Genomic DNA, 11,139 nt, shown 5'->3' with positions numbered 1-11,139 from the left:
GTGACTGATACTCGAGCCAACTCTGCTCTAACTGTCGACTAGCAGTGGGAGTCAGATTGCCCCCTAGTGGATGGCTAAAGATTTGCTAACTCATATTCATAAATCCTCAAAGGAATGTCTCTGAATTAACTGATGCTGGCGCCCCCCTTGACAGGTGCTGGTGCGCCCCACAGGTTGAAAACCCCTGCACTAATGCATGCATACACACTCTCTCCTATGGGGGTTATTGGAACAATGCAACCAGCGACTCGGGGCTGCATTCCTAAAGGTTTTGGGGTCAAAGGTTTATCTGGGGTTTACCTTTTTGAGCTAAAAACTAAAACAAGCTTCAGAGGCAGTGAACTCAGATAGCCTGAGCACTTGAACTGTTTTCCTCTTGGTTAAATGCCTAGAATTTGACAATATGACACATTTTACTGTTTAGCTGGCACAACTGTGGTTAGAAGCCCCTCAAACGGTTACACTACCATTCAAAAGTGTCAACAGTTTTCAACACTGATAATAATAATAAATGTGCAGCACCAGATCAGCATATTAGAATGATTTCTGAAGATTCATGTGACCCTGAAGACTGGAGTAATGGCTGGTGAAAATTCAACTGAAAATGAATCTCATAATACACCTCAAAATGGCTATCAAGATCCTAAAGCAAAATGTTTTTGTATTAGGCTGAAAGGATTAATTGTGGGATAATGACTGCTAAACTGAAATATATAGACTAGCGGTCGTTATACAAAAATATTTGACTGCTCAGTGCCTTGATTGACAAATCAGCATATTACTTATAGGATATAGAATTATTTTCAGTCTTCGTTTCCAAGAAGCACAGCCATTCATTTAGCTAATTCTCTTCATTTGAGCTTCTCTTTGCATTGTTTCCTAGCGAGGGCTGATTGGGTTAACTGGTTTTCCAGCCCCCTACTTCATTTCCAACTTACAAGTTGAACCAAATGGCACCTGCGGCACTGTGAGAACATAGCTGTGGAGAATCAGGGAAGCTTCACTTTCATCTCATCAGACCGTCTGGCATGCCGTCACTGTCCAGCGGCGCATCTCACCGAAACAGCTGCACAACTTCAAAAGAGCGCCTTGTCTTCAGTGATCTTTCACAGCACAGCAAAGGCAAGAGAGACGCCATCACAATGGAATACTTGATTCTGATTGGTCAGTCACGACATTCTGTAGTAAAATATTTTTGTATAATGACTGATGATAGGGTAACCTTGAAAAGGTAAATGTACACTAAATGCCACCAAAAAGCTAATAAAATCAGTGACTCATTTGAACAAACCAATTAGAACAAACGATAACTCGTTTGAACAACTGAACCAACCAATTGTTTTGTTCAAATGTATCAGACTTCCCAGCACTACTTATCAATCAGTGAATTTTTTATAAAAAATAGAACAAACAAATTGAGTTCTATCACAACATCTATCAGTGAATAATTTTCTTGAACTGAACAAACAAATCCGTTCATTAAAATGAATCAGACATCCCAGAACTACTTATCAATCAGTAGATAATTTTTTAAAACAGAACAAATTGATTCAGTAGAATGAATTGATCTGCCTTGCACAACACCTATCAATTAATTATTTGTTTGAACGTAACAAAAAAACAAATCAATTTGTTAAAAAAGGAACTGGACTTCCCAGTACTACTTATCAATCAGTGAATCATGTTTTAAAACAGAGCAACAAAGTGATTCACTAAAATGAATTGATCTCCCCAGCACATCTATCAATCAATTTGTTTGAACTGAGCAAACAAATGATTTACTAAAATGAATCAGACTTCCCAGTAAACCATTGTTTTAACCGAAAGAACCGATTCATATGAGCGAGTTAGAAAAAGTAGCTTGTTATTGTGAAAAGAGTCACTGTGTTGAAAACAGTTGAACTCCTCTCCCGCTACTGAAAATTTAGTTTCCCTTCATTTCTGTTTAGTTTCTATTTCTATTCATTTCCATTTAATTACTCTTCATTTCAGTTTTATTAGTTTGATTAGTTCTCCTCAGCTCTGGCATGAAAAAGAGGAAATCCTAGGACATCATCTAGTTTTCCTCTCTCACAGTAAAGACACGTCCACAGAGGTGGAAACCACAGGTGGCTGTAGAGGACGGAAGCGTTGTGAGACACATCAGGGGTGAACGTGTTCCTGATTACCTCCTGTCCGCAGCGGCAGCGATGTGTAATCAGCGCTGATAGACAAGCTGCCCGACCACGGCTTGATGCAGGGTATTTTAAGAGCTAAAACAGGGGCCCCCTCCCACCCCCCATTCCCCCACCCCAAATTTTGTGGAAGACCACAAGGAGACGCACTGAAAAAGGCCACATCCACAGTCCACGTTAAGATCAGACCACCACGTCTGAAAGCCATTATGGACTATATATCAGACACATGCGTATATAGGAAGGCACATTCTTTCTCTCTCTCTTTGTGAAGTTGGACTACTTCAGACCACCTTAAGTACTCTTAGGACAAATAAAGAATTGAAAGCTACACTACAGCTCTGGTGTTTTTGCAAAGGTGTTGATTCACACTAAAGGACAAACTGCTATGGGACTAAGGGTGAGTTGGAGTGAGTGTGTATTTTTAATGATAGTGTGTTGTGCAAATACAGTGGGGTCCAAAATTCTGAAACCACATTTCCCTTTTTTTATTTAAACTTGACGTAAGAGAATTTATGGGGGGATTTTGAACAATTAAAAATGATAAAAAATGTAAGATTCTGACATATTTCAGATCTCTGGAAGGTGGTTTGGATCAGACTTGTACAAATTAGATTTCTTGTATTTTTTCCTATTAAAATAGTTAAAAACGAAATAGATTTGAATTGGATGGGCCAAAATTTTTGATTTTTCTGCTTGTGTGAACTTGGGTCACTAATCGATTCATTAAAATGAATCAGGTGTTCCAGCACTACATATTAATCAGTGAATAATTAAAACAGCACAAGCTAATTGATTCACAAAAATGAGCTGAGCACAATATTTATATAAAAAAAAAAACTAAATAGATAGGCCGAAAACTCTATCTATTTAGGATCTCTGTCTATTTTGCTAATCCATTCACTTAAAATGAATCAGGCAAACTTATCACTATTTAGGAATAAGTAAATGTTTTTTTTTAACAGAACAAGCAAGTTGATTTACTGAATTGATCTACCCCAGCACAATATCTTTCATAAATTGTTAAAAACTAAATACTTTTGAGTTGGATAGGCCAAAAAATTAGATTTTTCTGTCTGTAGGAACATAACTTTGGTTCACTAATCAATTCACTAAAATCAATCAGACATCCAGCACTACATAATTACTAGTGAATAATTTTTCTTAAAACAGAATAAGCTAATTGGTTCACTCAAATTAATTGGTCTTAAAAAAATAAAAATTTCTGCCTGTGTAAACATAACTTGTAAGGTTAACATAACTTGTAAACAAATGTAAGCAAATCTGTTATACTGACCAGGTTTATTCAGGTGTATGAAAGACTGACAAGGATCTTCATGAACAACCTGAGCGATAAATGTTGTATGGAGTATTTTAATGGCATGGGTTGCATTATATGTGTTTGCATGCTACTGTATATTCTATAATACTGGGTACACACTGATCACACAAATGTATGAAATTCATACAAATATCCTGATAAATAACTGATAATATCCTAAATTTGCATGAGAACACCACCAGAGCAACGTTTTGGGGATGCAATATAAACTAGACTTCCCTTTCATTTCGGGTAGTATATAGTCTGTGTCTGTGTTCTGTCTAGTGATAATGTATCTGGGTTGACAGGGGACCCCACTATTTACATCCACTTTACCCACAATCCCCCTGGATTATCACATCCCTCCCTCACACTGCTGTTGCCACAGGAAACCCTTTTGCCCCCCATGGTCGTCTGAAGAGGTGGTGCGGTGTGTGTGTGAATTCATTGTCCATTGTGTTTGAAATGGTAGAGCGATTTGGTTGAAGAGTTTGGATTTAGTGCAAATCAGATCACCGCCTTTTGTCTGAAAATAAAGAATGTGTGTGAGAGAGGTAAACTTTAATATTTGTTTGAAATAAAGAAAATGATCTGAAATTATTTAAAAAATACCCTCTGCAATGACATGCTTTCCAGAACATCACTTTTTATTCTTTTATGATGAGATTTTATTTGACTTGCAGAGCATTTTCTCAATAGATTTTGGTTTTGTGTAGGAAGGTACTCTACAACAGTTCTTCTGGAGCTTTATTAGGATTTAAGATCCATTTTAATATGATTGCACATTTTTATTCTGTTTATTCTTTTTTGACAGGAGCTTAATCTTGTCCCGTTTTTAGCCATGGCTTTAATTAGGGTTGTTCAAGATCGATAAATAAATAGTCTGTAATATTGTCTGTAATACTGTAACGGTTTTATATTTTACTATACAGTATTTTAAAATGTCATTTATTTTTGTGATGGCAAAACTGAATTTTTAGAAGCCATTACTCCCGTTATCGATAAATAAATAGTCTGTAATATTGTCTGTAATACTGTAACGGTTTTATATTTTAATATACAGTATTTTAAAATGTCATTGATTTTTGTGATGGCAAAACTGAATTTTTAGAAGCCATTACTCCCGTTTTTTTTTATGTCACATGATCCTTCAGAAATCAGTAATTATTAGAATAATTAATTTGCTGATTTGGCTCAAATAACAATTCTTATTACCAATGTTAACAAGTTGTACAGCGTAATATTTTTGTAGAAACTGTGATACTTTTCCCCCAGGATTCTTTGATGAATAAGTGTGAAAGAACAGCGTTTATTTGAAACAGAAATCTTTTGCTACATTATAAATGTCACTGTCACTTTTAAACTTTTGCATCCTTAGCTAAATACAAATATGAATTTCTTTAAAAAAATTGTACTGTTCCCAAACTTTTGAACATTTTATTTTATTATATTATAGTTTTTCTTATTTTGAATTCCTTGCTCATATTCTCATTTTATCTTCTAGCAGACACTCGGCTCAGCATGGTGAAGGTTCTTCTTGAAGGTTCTGAGGATACAGAAGCCCATGGTTTGAATGAAATATTTTGGTCTTTCCCACCCTCTTGCTGGTCTTGTTGAACATTCAACGCTGTCGGTGAGTTTTTGACATAGAAAAACCATCGACCGTTGAGTGGGCCCTGAGGCCACGCCCTCTTCAGCCCAGACACGCCCACCTCTATAGATGACTTCATTTCTTCAAAGGTCATAATCAACATTCATTGCTGTCGGTGGGTTAATTGTGTAACAGCTCTCTGAACAATGAATGTAACTATGGCCCAGATTCCAGCCTGTCATGCCAGCATACATCACACTCTACGCCAGTACAGCAGAGATCAGCTTTTCTTTTCCTTTCTTCTCCTGCTCTCATCCTCACGGATCTGGAGTTCTTCAAGGAAGACGCAAATAGAAGCAGCCGCACTGACTGCTTCCTCCTGCATCTAATTGGTGGTTGCGTGTGTGTGTGTGTGTGTGTGTGTGTGTGTGTGTGTGTGTGGAGCGGATAGAAGGAAATGGAGGATGAATGTATAATCATTTAGATGTTCTTCTCATTTGGCTGTTTTGTCTCTCAAATTACATACTGTGTTCACTGCAGCCTGAAATGAGCCTAAAATGGCACTTGCTGCTGAATACTGTCCTCTCTGTCAGCTGTGTGTCTGTTTGGTGTGCGCTTGCAAGTGTATGTGGTGTGAGTTTGTGTAACTTTTTAGTTTATGTACATGAGACATGTAGCGTATATATGCGTCTCCATCGAAGACATCAAAGAAAGAAGCTTCGGTTTTAAAATCTCCAGATACCGAAACACAATGACACAGTCATTGTCTAATCCCGTCTGTCTTTCTGCCTCCTTCTGTCTCTTTCTTTGACTACCTTTCATTCTTCCATGTTCTCAGTGGAACATGACCTGAATAAAATGTCTGAATAATAAAATCTCAGTGGTGCACTGCGTCTTTGTCCTGATTTTCAGTGTTTGTTGTCTTGTCTTGTTATGGAGAAGATTCTCTTTTTAAAACCAGTGCTTAAGCACGACTAACAGCATGGAGCAGCATGCGAAATATGATTTTACCAAAGTACAACATTCTGTCAACACCAAGAACCATAATATCAACCAAGCATACATCTAACTCTGAAAGGTGGGTGAGGTTAATGCATTCTAAACCTTATGAGCTTGGCACATGAATATTAATCAGGTGACAATGTCAGTCCAATGGAATGCAACGGGTGGGATCTGGAAGTGGAAATCCCATACATTTTCTCCATAGGGGAATTGTTTTTTAATGATAACTTAAACCTTCAAAAAAACATACATACTTTGAGCACCGATATTATTAATCGGTGATATATGATTTTGTTGAAGCCAACGGCCCACATTAATTCAACTTATTCTTAAAATAATAATGTTTAACTGCAGAATTCCCGGTAAAAAATGACATTGCCCATGGTTCTGCAAAAAATCTCTTTGTAGATGTAGTTTTTTTCCTTATTGAGGAAAATATAATGGTTGTTATTCGTCATCTTAAATAAACCCTTATATTAAATGTAAAATATGGTACTATCATGTTTTGGATATGATACTCTCATGGATTGTTAGACATTCATCATAGTAGTGTTAATGTATTGTATTTAAGTACCATGCAAATATACCACATTATGCGAACTTAATGATTATTCATTACTGTAAGTACTATGGTATTGGTTGAAAATAATGTTTGTTTTAGGCCCCAATCTGAACCTTACCCCTAAAAATTGAGGGCAATGATTGGCTGACCTTTTAGGATGAGCAGCAATAATCCCTTTGTGTACATCTATGAGAGCAAAGTGGCCCATTCTTAAAATAAGCTGAGTGAACACAAGGAATTCCCTGAGAATTATAGCTCCGGTTTGGTTTTGTAATTTTATTAGTTTATAACCCACAGAGCACAATGAAATTCACAATGCTGTGAAGATAAAGTTGTATCGACACCTATGTTGTAATAACTCTTGTCATGAGTCAGCTCAATAAACTCAGCTATTAGGATTTTACGGTTGTTTTCGAGCCCTAAACGAGTCAGTTTCTTGCACAGGTCTGTGAGAACACGGCTACAGTGGTCGTCAGATCCACAGCTCTGGGATCAAACCTCCTAGCCTGGAGCTGTAGATGAAATAATCAAACATAATGCAGAACGACACTGTCTGTCTGAGTTATTCTCAGTGGTAGTGTATTCTTTAAAGGCCCCATTAAATAGCTTGACAAGGGCAGCTTTATGTATTTATTTCAGGAAGGCAGGACACATTGCATTCCTTAGGCCAATCCCTTTTTTTTTTTTTAAATAAGCAATATGCTTTAGTCACAGTGCGTGACCCAAGATTTCAACACTGAAACTCTGAAATTGTGATCTTAGCTCATTATCTAAAGAGTTTTGGCTAATATGAACAGCAATTAGATTCATACGTGTATGAGTTCATGTGCCGGGGGAAGTTTGCCATTCAGCGTGTGATTGCATAAAAGGAAAGATTAGAGCTGGGCAGTGGAGCTGTTTTGTTGCCGAGTTCCTGTTTGTGTGCGTGGGTGTTTAGGAATGTGTATTTCTCCATTATTCAGCAGGAAGTCCTCTGTGTGTGCAGCAGTGCAGAGAGGACCGAGGCAACGATGTCATTGCCAGGCATGGCTTGACTGGAGAGCATGGCTGGTAATTAAACCACTCAGCTGCAGGAAGTGTGTGGTTGTAATTTTGGGGACAAAATGGCTTAAAAATTGTCCCTAGAAGCAGCCAAAAATTCATTTGGGGGATGCTGTAAAATAGAGAGTGGTCCCTAAAAAGAGTAAATAATGTGTTCTTCAACTTTACTGTGTTCAGTGCTCTGAAATGCCAAAGAGATACTTATGAAAAAGTGGGAAATTAAAAGAATTTTGTAGTTTTTCTCTATCAGTATTCGGAAAATTATTCCATTAAAATAATTGAAACGCTTCGGCTGTTTGCAAGTCCTACATCAGACATCAGAATACAACTTCAAGATGTTTTTAATACTATATGAAACTGTCTTTTCATACAGAGTGAGTGTTGCATCTTCTCCTTCTGAAAGGGATTAAAAAATGATACTTTAATGATACTTTTGTGTTCATTTGTAAGTTTGAAAGCTTCAGTAGCCATTCAGTGTAATCTTCCAGTTTTCTTCGTATATGTTCCACAGAAGAAATACAAGCATAAGGGTTTAGATCATCACGAGGGTGAGTATAAATGATGACAAAATTTGTATTTGTGGGTGAACTATCCCTTTAAGGCTAACATTTATATTTTGGCTGCACCTGTTGTTGTTTCTAAACACAAACAGTATGATTTACTCCGGTCCGGTCAATTTGCAGGGAATTATGTCTTTCTTCCTCGTTCTTTCTTTTTTTAAATTTTTTACAGTAGGCAAAATCTGCTAGACTTTCCCATCATAATCAGATCTTCTTTTCCGTTTATCTGTTTATTTAGGCTATCATTTTGAGCACCTTGCATCTATTTGTATACTCAGCAGCCATTCATATTGAGAAAGGAAGTAAGAAAGACCTGATAAACTTTGCAGTTATAGAGAGAGTATATTAAAGTAACAACTGTGTTTATTATAGATTTGTTGTTCTTGTTGTTATTATTGATCTCTCATATGCTAAGGATGAGGCTACAGTCGCTGGTTTAGGTCAATGAAATATAGAGGAGGGCGACACCATGTGGATCTTAGGGGTATTTCATCTTTTTTTACTTCACTACGACTATAAACTCCACCATAACGAATGCCTAACCCCAACCCAGCACTTGACCTCTTCTTAAAAAGGCTGTAATCTTCCCTACCCTCCGGCCTGCCGCTGCTGTCCTGACGCACAGGATGGCTCTGCAGATGGTAATTATTGAGTGAAGCTCGCCACACATGAGAAGAACAATGCATGTGTCAATGAGTATTAATTTGACAGATGTCTTTCAAGGTATGTTAATTTAAACCAGAGAGACGTTATTCTGCATTCCAGTCCTCCCTCATAGGTGACATCATTAAGGTAATTTCCCAGAGCTGAAGTAAGTAGCCTATGGGGAATTTCTGTCCTAAAGCCTTTCTGGCATCTTATGAACTCTCGCTCTTTCTCTGACCAATCACAGCAAATTATTCAACTCACCTCATTTTATTCTATCACAGAAAATGTCTCTGTTCTTTCAGTCTATGCACTTTATGTGTATCACAGGGTAAATCTAGTTAATCATTAAGCACAACTTTAACTCAAATTAAAGCTGTGCTCTACATCTTCTAATATGCAGTTATTTTACTGATATTGTTTTGAAACCCATCGTATTTGTATATAAATATATATTCTATAATTCGATAAGGATTCTTTTTTAAAATTATTTGTATTATTGTTCAGATATATAGGCTATGTATGTGTGTGCGTGTGTGAAATTGTGAATTATGAATAATTATTATATGCAAGTTTGTTACATTTAATTACATTAATTTTCAGTTTTATATATGTGTGTGTGTGTGTGTGTGTGTGTGTACACGCACTATTATAATTATTATTATTATTATTATTATTATTATTCAATTTTTTTTTTAATTTAATTGAATAAAGTTTGAGGTATACGAACATCATTTCAATACAAAAGGCAAGTTTTCTCTTTACATAGAAAATGAATTTTAATGCATTGAATTAAAAAAGCAAACAAACAAACAGTATAAAATAACATGCATATACAAATATGCAGAGTAAATATGCAAATTTCATAAAGAAATAGATCCTCCTCCATGAAGAATTATTCTTGTAGTAACATCTGTTTAGGCACAGTAGTTGTACAATTAGACCCTTGAATGTTTTCTGCTGATTACTTGCACTTTCTCCCTAAAGAACAGAAAAGAGATAACAGAGTCATTAGCTTTCATTTCAAGGCTGTTCAGTTCATCTGTGTTCATTTGTTTTTATTTATCCACAGCAATCACATATCTGCAAGCTTACCTCAGCTTACGGATATTTTCCATCACCCAGGCTTTGGTGGGGTCTGTGCAAATGTTCTTGCCTCTGTATGTGTGGAATCTGTGAGGTAAGTGTTGGTTAGTTTTTTTTTCTCGAGGAATCAGTCATAACACATATAGTCAATCAATACATAATGCACCATATATGTAGAAGGCATCTTATTCTTACATGACAGCATCAATGTGGCAGTTTCTTGTCATGGTCTGAATGGAATATCCTTTGATAAATGCCATTGATATTATTCCTTTGGTATACTTCCTGCAACATGCTGTAAGCACAATTAAAGTTTAGGTTTTTTTGTAACTTTATTTAGACATTAGAAAAATATCTTCACATTATGAACCTCAGATTTTAAAAACATTTTCCACATAACAGTGTCTCTGAGAAACAAAACACTTATTACGTTTTGGAAAGAAATAAAGAAATGTACTTACACAAAGCAGAGGCATCTGTACGTAGTACACTAAGAGCTGCAACCATAAGTACGATCACGGTAGCTGAAATTCGAGTCATCGTCTGTGTGTCTGTGTGTGTGAGATTCTCAGAGTCAGAAAAGAAATGTGCCAATTGTGAGAGCGTGCAATGAGACTCTAGCTTTTTTATAGGGTGGACGTGGAAACACCCGAGTCAGGGTTTTCCGTGCATACGTAAACAGAAGTACATGTGTACAAACCAAACAAATTTAGCCACAGTGAGATCTTATCTGACCTGTCAGTCAAACAGGTGCAACAAGGAAGAATACAGAGGAAAAGTCAGCTTGAGGGAAAGCACAGAGTTTTAATGTTTACTTCCCTGAAAGAGAGAGTGAACCATCAACATATTTCAATTGTTTCCTACTGCTAAATTAATAGAAACAATGTTGGAAACTCCAGGAGGCCTTAAGTACAAATTGAAGGTCATTAGAACAAAGGAAAAATTCAGAACCAAAAATTTGCTAAAGAATGCTATGACATAAATAGCTTTATGCTATGTAATATTAAATTAGATGAATGAAAACACCAAAGGGTGTGTGACATAGTTTAATACTTCTGTACTTTGACTGTATTGTCATTACTGTTGATTATATTATATTATATTATATTATATTATATTATATTATATTATATTATATTATATTATATTATATTATA

At 36.2% G+C, this 11,139-nt stretch overlaps 1 protein-coding gene and 1 long non-coding RNA gene across 2 annotated transcripts in view; one reads left to right on the top strand and one right to left on the bottom strand.

Annotated features, from left to right (window-relative positions):
- LOC107692909 (uncharacterized) overlaps window positions 1-5,961 on the top strand; it is a 20,732-nt gene extending 14,771 nt beyond the window's left edge. The window contains exon 3 of the long non-coding RNA XR_001634690.1: window positions 5,000-5,961. This is a non-coding gene — a long non-coding RNA (uncharacterized LOC107692909). The remainder of the gene's footprint in view (window positions 1-4,999) is intronic.
- A 3,694-nt stretch (window positions 5,962-9,655) lies between these two features.
- LOC107692899 (monocyte chemotactic protein 1B-like) lies at window positions 9,656-10,569 on the bottom strand. The gene is made up of 4 exons (XM_016492112.1): window positions 10,444-10,569; window positions 10,178-10,277; window positions 9,992-10,069; window positions 9,656-9,877 (listed from the first exon to the last, which is right to left on the bottom strand). The coding sequence occupies exons 1-4, from the start codon at window positions 10,520-10,522 to the stop codon at window positions 9,835-9,837; spliced, it is 300 nt and encodes a 99-aa protein (XP_016347598.1). The 5' UTR covers window positions 10,523-10,569; the 3' UTR covers window positions 9,656-9,834.
- Window positions 10,570-11,139: the final 570 nt, after the last annotated feature.

This window comes from Sinocyclocheilus anshuiensis, unplaced genomic scaffold, assembly GCF_001515605.1.
Source record: "Sinocyclocheilus anshuiensis isolate Anshui unplaced genomic scaffold, SAMN03320099.WGS_v1.1 scaffold1155, whole genome shotgun sequence".
NCBI lineage: Eukaryota > Metazoa > Chordata > Actinopteri > Cypriniformes > Cyprinidae > Sinocyclocheilus > Sinocyclocheilus anshuiensis.
Note: the sequence above shows the minus strand (reverse complement) of the source record. Positions and strands in the feature narration are given on the sequence as shown.

Coding starts and splice junctions, on each gene's coding strand:
- LOC107692899 (XM_016492112.1), bottom strand. CDS start 10,522: ATGACTCGAATTTCAGCTACCGTGATCGTACTTATGGTTGCAGCTCTT. Junction 10,070..10,177: donor TGCCACATTGATGCTGTCAT/GTAAGAATAAGA, acceptor CTTACCTCACAG/ATTCCACACATACAGAGGCA. Junction 9,878..9,991: donor GAAAATATCCGTAAGCTGAG/GTAAGCTTGCAG, acceptor TCTGTTCTTTAG/GGAGAAAGTGCAAGTAATCA.